This window comes from Chanos chanos, chromosome 2 (assembly GCF_902362185.1).
Source record: "Chanos chanos chromosome 2, fChaCha1.1, whole genome shotgun sequence".
Classification (NCBI taxonomy): domain Eukaryota; kingdom Metazoa; phylum Chordata; class Actinopteri; order Gonorynchiformes; family Chanidae; genus Chanos; species Chanos chanos.
Genome location: NC_044496.1, coordinates 3,149,298 through 3,162,887, shown reverse-complemented (window position 1 = coordinate 3,162,887; position 13,590 = coordinate 3,149,298). Strand labels below are relative to the sequence as shown.

The 13,590-nt window shown below is 45.4% G+C and overlaps 1 protein-coding gene across 3 annotated transcripts in view; it reads right to left on the bottom strand.

Annotated features, from left to right (window-relative positions):
* The window catches only part of ambra1a (autophagy/beclin-1 regulator 1a), a 68,711-nt gene extending 56,998 nt beyond the window's left edge, over positions 1-11,713 (bottom strand). For all 3 annotated transcript variants that reach the window (XM_030766134.1, XM_030766136.1, XM_030766135.1), the window contains exons 1-8: positions 11,592-11,713; positions 9,329-9,555; positions 8,986-9,044; positions 8,690-8,873; positions 7,904-8,076; positions 7,663-7,729; positions 5,933-7,419; positions 1,388-1,474 (exon numbers count right to left, since the gene is read on the bottom strand). In XM_030766134.1, coding sequence (XP_030621994.1) covers positions 1,388-1,474; positions 5,933-7,419; positions 7,663-7,729; positions 7,904-8,076; positions 8,690-8,873; positions 8,986-9,044; positions 9,329-9,463 — 2,192 coding nt within the window. In that variant the 5' untranslated portion in view covers positions 9,464-9,555; positions 11,592-11,713. The remainder of the gene's footprint in view (positions 1-1,387; positions 1,475-5,932; positions 7,420-7,662; positions 7,730-7,903; positions 8,077-8,689; positions 8,874-8,985; positions 9,045-9,328; positions 9,556-11,591) is intronic.
* Between the last annotated feature and the right edge of the window lie 1,877 nt (positions 11,714-13,590).

Here is a 13,590-nt window from a genome sequence, read left to right as displayed (position 1 = left end):
GTCATTGCTCCCCGTCTGTCTAAGCCTGCGACAGCTCCTGTCAAACACTGCACCTCAGCGCTTATGTCAAGTGGTGTCAGGTCATTAATCTGAAACCTAACCACCACTGTGGGCCAGGCCACATCCAGAGGGTCATCACAGACGCATGCCTGGGGATTTTGTCACGGGAAAAACACCAATTATACTCTGAGTCATTCCTGACAACGCCCTGTCACTGCAAAAAAACATACCAATTACATGTATATATATATATATATATATATATATATATATATATATATATATATAGTCTCACACACACACAAGACAGAGCCAAGATTTTAACAGATACAGCTCTGACAACACACAGGGAAATGCATTCTCCAGTGGCCAAGTGAATAAGGCCAGAAAAGGCCAGAGAAGAGCAGGCATCAGCTCGGGTAATTAACGTCGGTGTTAAAGCCCAGAGCAGTGGAGTGGTGGACAGCCCATATTCTCCTCTCTCTCTCTCTGTGTGTGTGTGTGTGTGTGTGAGAAACAGCACACTGGCCAGTGCAGCTGAATTCAGAAGGTAGCGTCTGGGGTTTTATTTTGGTTTCTCCTTTTAATAAAAAGTTTATATAAATCTCCAGCTGAGCAGGTCAGCTTATATAGAACTTTCTCTTTCATCGTTTCTAGAATTTAGGAGGCTAAAGTTTGGGAAATCAGACACAAGCAACAGGCAATTTTAAACAAACAAACAATTCATCCACCAGTCTTTAAGTGGAGCATTTTCCTACAGCCTGAGTTACACGGACCATCACAAAGCCAAGACTAGAACACATTAATAAAATCAAAGCAAAATGATGCTTTTCCTTTCAGAGAGATTTCACCAGGCGCTGTATCTTAACAACACACACGACAAAGTTGGAGGGTGTCTTTAAATACACGACGCCTTGTTTTGCCAATGTAAGAGAACAGTTTTTCCTCTCTGCTTATTTGCAGTATAGTGATGTTTGTCTGTTCTGGCTGTAAATGGTAGGGTACGTAATGGATTGTGTGTTCTGGTGTAATTGATGGACTATGTAATGAGATATGAAAAGCACTGCTGCAGGTCGAGATGAATCTAGATGTAAGGTCAGCGCAGTGCAACAGAGTGAAATGCTTTCTGCCGTCACTTTAACAGGAGGAGAGTTAGAGTTAGAGAGTTAGAGAAAGTGGGTCCATGACTGATGCCTCGTTTTTAGGGACATAAATTTATAACTGATTGCCTCCAAAATAGAGAAAACACTTTTAACAAAGTCCAATATGGCTGAGTGCTGGTGTTATTTATTTTCCTGTTATCTGAAGCCATCATTAGCTGTGTTGACTGCAGGTCTAGACAGACTGTGTCCTGAATGCAAGTCATGTGTGTAATCCCTGACTGTACCTGGCTGGATCCGGGTAAATCGGGTGATCGCGAGATCCAGAGATGTCGTAACGGGACAAAGACATCAGCGACGACTCCAGGAGCCTCCTACAGAGAAAACACACACACACACACAGAGTTTTGGGTTAACACAAAACACTTGCATCCTCATTTTCAGTTATATGTCCAGATCCTCTATAACAGAGGGGTGACTACAGTTCCTCAGCCATGGGCTTAAGATGAAGTAGAGGCTTCCTGATGAGGCAAAGATGAACCAAGGGATTGACTCATTTATTCATTTCGCCCGCCAGGTTCGGGCGACTATGATGAACTTCGAACGACAATTTTCATTTGCGCTGTTGTTTTGACTGCACATGACAAATTAACACAGAACACCTTTGCAGATTACAGTACGGCCCTGAACTGTCCATTCCAATCGGTTTCAAAGGGGAAATAAAACCCATCTGTTTTATACACGTGACGTGCTTTCCAAAGACCACTCAGTGAGGGAGCGAGCGTTGCCCTGCCCTGCGGGGGAACATGGTGTGTTGGTGTTGAAACCAAGGTTAAAACAACAAAAAATGACTACAGTGACTTCATATTCCGAACGGCAGAGGAGCGGAATCCTCTTAGCCCGTTACGCAGTCATTTGATGAAGCTGGTAATTGGGCTGCATTCCCTCAACCACTGTTTTAATCATTACACTAAGCTCATTAAATTTCACCAGGCCATTAGTCAGCCCATCACCCCAGCACAGAGCAAGCAGGACACAGCGACGGGAGCCGCTCCCTCCGTCCTGTCTAATAAACCGCTAAATTCCGGCATTTGTTCACAGCGGTTCGGACACGTAAAGGGGGGCAGGAAGGGGACTCTACGGTGAAAATTTAGCGAGTGGACGGGGGGGTGAACATTTCAGATGGAGCGTGCGCACAGAGAGAGAAGATGGTAGGTTATGTAAGGAGGAGAGGACGGCCAGGGCAGGCCGAGTTTGTGCTGTTAGGCTAAACAAACGCGTTGCGGAAGCAGCTCGGCTGTTGCGTAAGCCAGTCGCTGAGTGGGTGTGATGTGTTACTCATTATCAGGAGAATCTCTGATCTTTGACTCTCTACAGAAACAAATTTAGGCGAGAGAAAGAAAAAAAAAAAAAAAATCAAGCCAATCTGAGGTCCTCTCTGTTTCTTTTTTTTTCTCTCCCCATCTATACTCTTAAGGCTTTTTTTTCTCTCTCTATCTTACTCTGTTATCTGCGTTTGTGGAGCATTTATCACAGTCCTAAAGATTTCGCTTTCTAAATTTACCGAGTGAATATCAGCCTTTATCGTGCTTTGTTGGTCATTTCAAAGCAGTAGCAATAATTGGCTCCAAAGAGGAGGGAATGTGCGTTATGGAAAGCCTGCGAAGAAATTCATATTCTTCGGCTGACGAGAAAGTACACGCACACGCACACACACACACACACACACAGAGGGATCAGGGCAGAGAGCAAAGCAGCAGCCCTAAGGCCGCCAAGCCATCAGACATGTATACTGAGACAAAACAAACGAACAAAAAAAAAGAAAAGAAAAGAAAGAAGAAAAGTGGGCTTTTGGTCGGCTTGTGATCATTGCCGGTCCAGAGATGATGGGGAATTCTTTGGCCTTGTGTCAGTTTAAGTGGAGCAGATCCTCTGGGAGGCCAGACCACAGCCATTAGATGATGAGAGTGAGTGAGAAAGAGACAGAGACAGAGAGAGAGAGAGAGAGATGAAGTCTGGTAACTTCACATTCATACAGCTGCCCTTGAAACTGTCTAATGGTTACACTGCACTCCAGACAGGCCGCTCAACTCGGATTGAGACGTGAGAAAGAGAAAGAGAGCCAAACGACTCGATGCTGCCGTGACTAATTAGCTCTGTGTGTGTGTGTGTGTGTGTGTGTGTGTGTGTGTGTTTGGACTTTGTTGCATAAATCAAGGGATTTTTTGAGCTTTTCTGTCCCACCAGAGCAGCTCTTTTTGGCTGATGTAACGCGGCTGTGACTGGTTCTCGGCAGAGGCAGCGTCAGAGCCGAAGAGAACCAGGACGGCGTTACACTTACGACACACTGCCCCCTGGTGGATATGCCCTGGACCTGGAGACAATTAAAATGAACGATGTGATGGGGGGGGGTCACATAACAGGGCAATGTCATCACCCGATACATGTTATAAATCAATTCCAGAATTTTTATGCAAAAGACCCGTCCCTCAGTTAATCTATATGTAATCAGTGAGAATAAAAACCGATAACAGTTCTTGACAGAACAAAGGGGACCAATGACATCAGCTCTCTTTCACAGAGGCAGAGGCCCTCAGGCTTCTGTTTTAGACAGACAGAAATAAAGTCGAGTGTCTCGCTGAAATCGAGGCTCTAGGACTCACTAGAGCCCAACCGAGGGCCCTCACTCCACCACAGAGGGTAAACGTGTTCGATGGTAAAGACAACGTGAAATTACACTAGTGACAGAGGACGTCAGCCTGATCTACGCCAAACAGCTGTGACTGTGACAAACATTCTTCTGTTGTTGTTGTTTCCTTCTCTTTATTATTATTATTGTTATTATTATTATTATTTCAGAGCCATGGCATGTCCCATCTCTGTCATCCTGACTATAGTAATGTGTTTGTAAACTCGGCCTGCGTTAAAGAGTGGCGGCAAGCCATCCTAAATACTGAACTGACCTCAACTATCTCTGTAAAAAAATCAAATAATAATAATAATAATAATAATTCTTCAAATAGTTTGAGTGAGAGAAGATAGAGAAGAAGGCAATCATTTTCAGGTGTGGCTCTTTATCTGTGTGGGCAGTTGGGCAGTCGGTCAGTGAGTCAGTTATCAGAGCTGTAACCATGGTACCTTTGCCCTGGACAGCCCTGTCGCTGTAAAGGGTGACGGGGGTTAACAGATACGGACAGACCAACAGACAACAGGGGAGGACGTTATCCACATGACACGAAAGCCGTGCTTCTGCGAGGCACTTTAAACCTCTCCATGCACACACAGCAGAGAGAGAAGAGCCGCGGGAGAAGAGGGGCTGGCGAAGCATTGGCTTTTGAGTCTTCAATCATAAAGTCATTTCAAAGCAAACACCCTATTAGTAGAGATCTTAGAAGCTTAAGAATGCTTAGATCACATCAAAATCTAATGCGGGAGCTAACAACTTCCAGACCAGTGAACTGAAATACAGATCTATCATTTTCTTTTTAACTCTGAAATCGCTTTCAATTTGTAATGACTTCTAGTCACAGTGCATATACCTTAAACTTACAGTCATGTCATTTCCAATAGAGAGGCCTGGAGAGAGGCATTTGGCCTGTAGAGGTAGGAGCTCCAGCCAATGAATCAGTATCTGGTATAAATTAATGACTGATGTTTCGTTTGTGTGCAGAGCCGGGGTCATGGATCAGAGCAGAATGACTCACTTGAATGGCTGGCTGATTTCTGCTACACTTCTGTCTCTTCATAAAATCTCCCCTCGTGTCCATTTTCAGACTTTGACAGATATAGGTCGTTAAATCATTTTTTTGTCATCGCTGTTTGGCTATTCAAATACATAGGCTAGATACACATGATCGCTGCCACGGCCCCAAAATCGCCACGATAAGGAGCCTCACACTTTGACTTGACTAATATTTATATACTGACCTATATTAAATGACTAACATTCATCAGTAACTTTGGCCTGGTCTTCATTACTGATTGCTGGAAACCATATAAATGTATTTTAACATTACGCGGTTAATCAGCGTTTTAATCTGTGGGATATTTTATTCAGTTTTATTCCTAAGAATAACGTTTACAGTAGAGTAAGATTAAGTTGCAGTCAGCATTTACAAATAGCGTCAGCATCTCGCTGGCAGTTCCCAAACTCGACAAACACGCCGCAGATTCATTTCGCTCTGTTCAAACTCTTCCAAAACATTTATTTCAATCTAAAACTGCTACGTGGCAACTGAAAACTAGACAAAGGCTGTTCAGCACAAACACCTGACTAACTGACTTGTCTGACCTTCCACCAGTAAGAGCGTCCCGAGCAAAAGAGGCTAATTGAGTTCGCCGCACTCCTGTCGCTGCTCTTAAAAGGGATCGGAACTCCCAGACCGCGGCACACACGCAGGATAGGAAGCCTGACAAAACGTTCGGCAGCGTGGTACGTCACGCGTACGCATGAGGTGCTTTTTAAATTATTGAACGAGCTCCTCTCCAACTGTGTAACAGGATCCAGAAACGCAAGAGGAGGAGGAAGAGGAGGAGGAGAAAGAGAAGAGGAGGTGTTTGTGGAAATTGGCACCTCGCTACTAGGTCAAGTCTGTGAACTCTCTGACCCTGACCTTGTTTACTCCCCTACCTCAGTCATCTTTAGATATTTTACTTAAAAAAAACACACCAAAAAAACACCACATTCACACCTACAAGCTGCTTTCTAAAGCTACTCCTTCGAAACCTACTTCACCCATTCATTTACGATATTTAAAATCCACTCTGTGCAGTAAATTCCACCCTGTACAGTGGATGGAACTGCACTGTTTCCGGCCCAGAATGTTTCTCACCGCCTCAGGTAGTCATCATCTGGGCTCTCGTCAGGCAGATCCTGGTGTAAGGTTTCTTGCGGTACATTCCCAGTACGACTGGTTGCAGACTGTCTGTAAACACGTTCCCACTGGCCCGTTTCCTGGTTATACACCAGCCCCACTGTCTGCCCCCCCTGCTGGCCGGAGGACCCCGGGCGAGGGAAGGCAGGTTCTGGGGCCGCCCCGTCTGGGCCCGGGTCTAACGGTCTTCTCTCCGGGGGCTGGGCCTCCTGAGAAGCCGACTGGCGAAGGCTGTCGAAGGAAGAGTTCTGGGGTTGCCATGGCGACCCATCCTCCTCCGTAGGCCCAGGCTGTCCCGTGCGTTCCCAGCGCTGCGTCCCCTGGTTGTAGGTGAACAGGTTGTGACACACGCGGCATCGGTTCAGGTGCCCGCGGGACACGCCTGGACCCTCGTCGTTGGGGAGGGGCTGATAATGGGAAGGGCCAGGTCGCTCCGGCTCCACGTTATTGTTGAGTAACTCCTGCGTCTGCTGCTCATGCTGGCTGCTGCTGTCCCTGCTCACGCCCTCTAGTGGCTGCTCCACATCCTGCATGCGGTCGTACTCCATAAAGTAACGGTTCAAGTTGCACTGCAGGACGTTCCGGATGGACATCGGGCTGCTCTGACCCCCCTCCCCTAGCGGGTGGTGTCTGCTGGGGCCCGCTCCGCCCCCGGGAGAACCGCCACCGACGTGCGGCCTGCCGGCGGACGGGGAGAAGCCCCGCCCGTCCGCGGCCGACGTGTAAACGGGAGGCTGAGCCGAGCCGTCCTGCTGACGGAGCACGGAGAGCAGACTGACGGACGAGGCGCTGGTCCGAGGTGGAGGGATGGGGGTCCCTCGGACCTCAGCCCCACGGTCACCCAGCACGCCACCCATCCAATCGGGCGGAGGCAGGCGCCCCGAGGGCTCGCGGCCCAGCGGAGGGCTGGCCATCACCCCGGGAACGGCGCGTCTCGTAGACCCCGAGGTCAAGTTCCGCAAGGAGTTTCCCCCGGCGCTGCCGTACACGCTGCTGAAGGCGGAGGGCCGGTTGGCGGAACGCGGCTCGGTGGGCAAACGCGGCTCCGTGCGCGCGGACGAGAAGGTGGAGGCGTGGGACTGAGCGTCCAGCGAGGCGGAGCCGGCGTGGTCGTCCCCGGGCGGCGACGGCGCTCGCGACGCCGAGCAGCGGCTGCAGAAGCAGACCATGCCTAGGTGCTGCACGCAGCCATGGTAAGGTGGCCGGGAGCGATCCCGCAGGGCCGTGTAGCGCCCAGACGGGAGGCCCTGGGAGTCAGCGCTGTCCGGAGCAGGAGCGGGAGGCTGGTCGCTGGCCTGGACACCGGAGTTGCGCGAGGACAAGATGTGCAGGAAGTTGTGCAGGATGGGGGTACGTCGTATCGGCTGAGACTGCAGGAAGGAGCGTTGGCGGAAATGAGGCATCTCTACGCTGTCCATGGGCACCTCCGAGTCGTCATCACTCTGCTAACGACACACACGGACAGACAGAAGTGACATCGTGTCAGAGCGAGAGCATGTGCATACCTTGGCACACACACACACACACACAAGTAAACACAGAAGTCATTCCTGCAGTTCACTGACATCACTCAGCAAAATGCAGAAAATCCAGATTCACCAGACAGAACACAGCTTAACACAGCAACAACAGAACTTCATTGAGCCATACACAATACTAAATAAACAAACAAATAAACAAACTCTCACCTGCTGGTTTGACGGGTTGACAATAGCTGTCAAAAGGTAGTGGCCTAATGGATCAAATCTAACCAACCTAAAACAAGGCAAAAAAAAATGTATTAGTTCTTATTTCTCTCTCTCTCTTTGGCTGAGTAATAAACATCTCACTCGTGCGACAGACTAAACATCATTTTGTTTATTCGCCTGAGACATCGTGTTTACCGAGCCAGTGATGCAGCACAGACATGAGAAAGGAGTTGAGACAGACCTGACTCTCTCTGTCTCGCTGGCGGTTTTAACCACTGCAAAAGGCTCCCGACGACTCCAGTCCCAGAAGTGGATCTCGTTATTAGTGGCGATGAGCAGTAACTGAGCCGTCGGGTGGAAGGCCAGAGAGGCAATCGCCACATTACTCTCTGTGAACCAGCTTTCACTCCCACCCTTAAACAACAGACAGCACACAGTCACAAAAAACATCACAGTATATCACAGTCAAACTATTTCTAAACACACTACTGTACACGGTACTACTGTACACAGCCAGGATAACACAATCACATCTGATTACCTCACTGAGAATTCAAACACACAATAACGTCTCTCTACCCTACTGAGAATTCACACAAACACACACACATTTCTGTACCTCAGTGACAATTTACACACACACACACTCATATTTCTCTACCTCACTGACAATTTACACACACACTCACAATAAAATCTCTCTACATTACATAAAATTCACATATACTCACAGTAACAGCTCTCTTCCTCACTGACAGTTAAAACACACTCATCTATGTGTATATGTGTACCTTATCACGGTAACATTTTCCACACAAAACTACTGTGATACACTGTATATTGTGCATAGTAAGGACAGACAATCATAACAACATGTCTGTCTCCCTGAGAACTAATACACAGTACATCCTACAGTATATCCTGGTCTTTCTCTTCTGAGACTGGCACAAAAAAAGCACAATTCACCACTGGACAGCAAGAGCGACTCACACACTGAAGAAAAGACAATGAAAGAAAGTGCACTGACATGTAGATCCCAGATGCGAACTTCTCCATCCAGGCAGCCAGAGGCAATCAGCCCGGGGATGGTGGGGTGAAAGGTCAGGCACCAGGGCGTTCTGCGATGGCCCGCCAGGGAATGGACGCATTTCCCGGTCTTCACCTCCGTGATGTAGATGTTATGGTTGACATGGGTAGAAGCCATCAACGTCCTGCCACAAAAATTCACACACACACACACACACAAAAAAATGCTATTCAGTCACCTCTGTTTATCCATCCACAGAGCAAAGCATCGAACTGAGAGACGGGGAGATATCAAACCTGTCCGGGCTGAACGCCAACAGGAAGGTTGACCGAGGGCTGTCCGGCAACTCCACTTTCTATAGGAAGAAAACAAAACATACAAACACTTGACAACAACGTCCACACACATCTGACAGAGCGTATAAACAGTTTTCTTTTTGCGGTATATTTCATCTCTGGCAAACTGGGCATTCACTTGCTACATGTGAGAGTAGTACCGTAGCAGTTCATATTTCATTTAAGGTTAATGTCAGCCTTTCAGACCAGATGTGTGGATTCTACAGATGTTTCTGGAAGGTGGCTAAAATGTCGTTCTAATCAGGTATGACCATGCATGCATGTGTGTGTGCGTGCATCTTACTTGGCTGTGCCATTTCATACGCCGTGTCTTGTCCTCCACCAACTGCTGTAGGAGGCGCTGGGATCCCAGTCCGCGTGCACCGCGCTCACGGCCAGATAAGATCCGCACGGAATTCTTCTGCTGGCCAGCCTTCATTTCCAGGCTCGGGGCCTTCACCCTCCACAGCACGACGGCTACTGGGACATACCAGTGCTACTCACATGCCATCGGAGAGAGAGAGAGAGTGCCTAACAGCAAGCAAGCAGAAAGACAGGAGAGAACAGGAAATGAAAAAACTGAGTTTTAAAAGAGGAACGAGAGAGGAGGACTGTCCCTTGCTCCGTATCTCATCGAGCAGAGCATACCTATTTCTCTGAAAGCTACACGGAGCCTTGCTACACCACTCAAAATCGTTCAGTTTGTTTCTTTTCTTTTTTTTTTTTTAATCCTGACAGAGATTTAGCCTAATTCTAATTCCACACAGCTGTGCAGAACTCTTCACTGCAGCCTGTTCCAGTCCGGTCCGTCTGCCAAGTAAGCACTAAGTGTAATGTTTGGGAAAGGCTTCGTCAAGCCTGCTATCTCGCTGCAACCTCACTGAAAATACAGCCAAATACATGAACGCCGCCCAGACAGTGAAGGAAAACAGCCGAGGAAAACAAAGCTATGACCTTGACAGTGTTTCAGAGGAAAGGGTGGATGATGAACTAAGCAATGGTAGATTATTACAACTTGGGTCCATTCCGAGAAGTGTTACATTGAGTTATCTGGAGTGACAAAAAAAAATTTTTTGTTGGAAACACAAGTCTTCCTAAGAATTCGTCACGTGTTCACTTCTCACGACAGCTAATCATGTCAGGAGATCAGGAGATTTCTTCTGCGAGTTTGCATCCTTTGGAACACAGAACGACTCTCAAACACAGCCATATTAAAATTTCACAGATGTATCTTGTGTCAAGTTACTCTGCTCATCTCATGTTCCCCAAAGACATCCACAAAAAATATCAAAAGATTGGGTACCTAAACAGAGGGCAGCTGCACTGATGAAAGCCTAATTTTTGGTCGGCCACATAGTTCTTCGTCTACGACATGGTTTGTCTCTGAAACACTACAGTGCAGTGCTTAGACCTGGAAGGATGTAGGCTGACGCAACAATGTTTACTATTAGCAAAAGGTAATTATAGATGATCTGGTAAATGTGTTTACATCTGTGTAGAAGGCTGAGACTGAGTCTCCTAAGTACTCTTACACAAGAGCACAGCAAGCACCAGTGACAAGCATTGTACTTGACATTCCATGTTACCCCACTTAAAATTCCTCAAACCTATTGACACATTTAAAGTTTTCCTCTATGATATAAAACAGCTCAAGTCTGTGCCTCTTATCCTTAACATGGAGGTCAATGATACTTAATGTGCAAGTCATGTGAGAGACTCAGTCACTGAGTAAGGCTAGTTCCTAGTAGCAGCTGGCAATGATTCGAATAATTGAATTTTCTTCATTTTTTGCTCTTAAAACAACTGACTTAAAATGACAATACATAGCAACCTCTTACACTTATCGCTGGCACTCAAAACAGCCAGGCAGCAAACTTTTAGATGGGTATCCTAACCCCAAGTAATCTGGATACGTCAGAAAACAGTTTTAGTAAACAGAACTAGCTGGATGCACCCTCAGTTTAGTAGACGGTTTACAAGTGATGATACAGTCATGCAAATTAATATTAAGTATTTCATTACAAACCATCTCAAAACAATGGACCATAACATAGAAATTCTTCATATAGCCACAAGGTATTCAAATTCGGATCACGACATGTCATAACTACACTGCTAGGTTTCAAAAAGACAACTATAAAAAAGACGTTATGCTAGCTAATGTAAAAAGAACCAAGACTCATTTGTTGAGGTAACAATAGTATAAAATAATGCATTTATTGAAAACAGTGAGTTTAATAATCAAATTCCTTCAATTACTTCGTACAAGAAACTGCAGAGAACAGACTAATGATTTTAAACGGCAAAAAGAGGTAGCTAGCATGTCGATTTGCTAGCTAGCCATAATTTTGAGACTACAAACGATTAGCCAGTTGCTTATTTCTTGTCTGCCTGCCTAAATTTGTCACCGTGTTAACAATCAAATATCAGAAGGCTGTCTACGATTGAAACACAGCTGATGAAGTGGCGATTTAAAATATTTAGCTAATGTGGCAGAGCTGTTGACAACAACTGACTGGCCCTTTGGCAAAGACACCATCCACCCCAAGTCAAGGCCTTTGGCCTACCTTTTTCCGACGTATTTGTCAGATGTAATTCCTTTTAATAAGCAAGTAGCTTGTTTGACAAACACGGCTACTTCGACAGTACGTTTTTCCCCTAAAATGTCAAGCCCTTTGTGATTTGCTGCTCTTCTGGGTGCAGATTCTTGTAGCCTGTCACTAGTGCTATGTTTATCCCTAGCTAGAAACATAACATACCCCTATTGAGTTAGCTACCGCCTGAGAACAATCCTGGAAAAATGCGCTTAGGCACACAGAGTAGAGCTCAGATCGCCAATAATCGATTGCCGAAAACGGAGACTGATAATGGAAAAGTAAATTAGTTGACGTGTCTGTCGGATGATGTTGTACTGCAGAAAAAGTTTGTTTGCACTATTATGTCGCCACGGCAAGTTAAAATGTTTTGTTAATACTGATATGTTGTATCTGTTTTAGTGAAATGTACTATCCACGATAACAGTTGACCATGTTTTTTTCCCCCCAGTTCTAAAGCATAAAATCCTATACAAAAACACAATTCAGCAACACGTCCCAAATTTGTATACGATATATTTGTCATATTTTGGCGAAAATTTTGCATTGTGTATCCTGCAGGTGCACGTGTATACGTAAATAACAAAAAGCATTAACCTGTTGTAAGATTTGACGTGCCATGTTTCCATGGCAACGTAAATATACACACAAAAATCTCATTTATGCCAGTTTCGTTGAATTGCCGACATACAGTACATTAACTAAAATACGTTTTAAAAAGAGTTCCAAGCAGGCTGTGGTCATGTGGTTATAATAATATATGTCATGTTTTTCAGTCCTTCTGCAATATCTCTATTCAAAACAGATCCTGAGCCCCCCATCAAGCTGATAGGACATGAATGTAAAGGTCAAATGTTGTGACAGAATTATGTTTGTATTTGCCTTGACTTCTCTCAGAGCTATAAAGAGTAACCGGGGACTGGACACCACCCACTGGTTACAATACGATCTGGAGGTCCCCTGAGGTTAAACAGACATGTGAGAAACCAATCAAGTCATTCTGGAGTTGAAAACAGGTGCACGCTGCAAGGCAGGATTGATCATTTAGTGAGGTAATTTTGGGGGCCAAACCTCACACAGACAACTGTGTAACACAGACAACCCTTGACATCGAACCCGTTCTGGTGTGACAGGGTGAACCACCCAATGGGAATTGTAGGATGGGGCCCCTGGACTCCACCCCTTGACTAAACCATGAGCTTTAGAGAAAATGATGCCACCTTTTCAGAATACTGCAAGGCTCTGTGCTCACATTAATGAAAAACAAAACAAAACATTAGAATCATAAATGTAAGCGACTGTGTGATAACATTTTATTACTTACTGCTTCGTGCAGCATTTTCCATGTGCCATTATGCCTTTGTCTGCCACTGAAGCCATTCACCATCACTGTTACTCTAACTCTAGAAAGAAATGATTGGTCCCAGAAGAACAGTAAAACAGCCATAATAAGAAAATATTCCTAGATTCACGAGGGCAATCATTATGACTGTTTATTAGATTCAATTCGAAGCCACATATTGCTGCTTCATAAGTCTGTATGAGTTATCACATATGATTATAGAAGTAATGAGATAACCAGGATAATGTTTTGAGTGCTTGCTAACAGTTGCATTTGTTTTTATTTACTTGCATTGAATTTATTTTATTTAATTGAAATGTTTTACTGCAAGCATTTTTATTGCAAGAATTTATATCTGCCTTTGTCAAGTGTCTGTTTATTTGTTCATTATAATGTGTTGTTGTACAGAAGCCATTGCCTGAAGCTGTGTTTTTTATGCTGATGTGATGTCTGTTTATCTAGTTAATGGTGACAAACATCCCCCTTCGGAATTAATCAATCGCTGTCATGTTTACAGAAGATGGCTAACAGAACTGAGGCGCATTACCACCATCATCTGGACTGGAGATGTAGTGCATATGGGAACATGAAACTTGATTTTATGGCAGTGTTTTTTAGTCACACCCATCT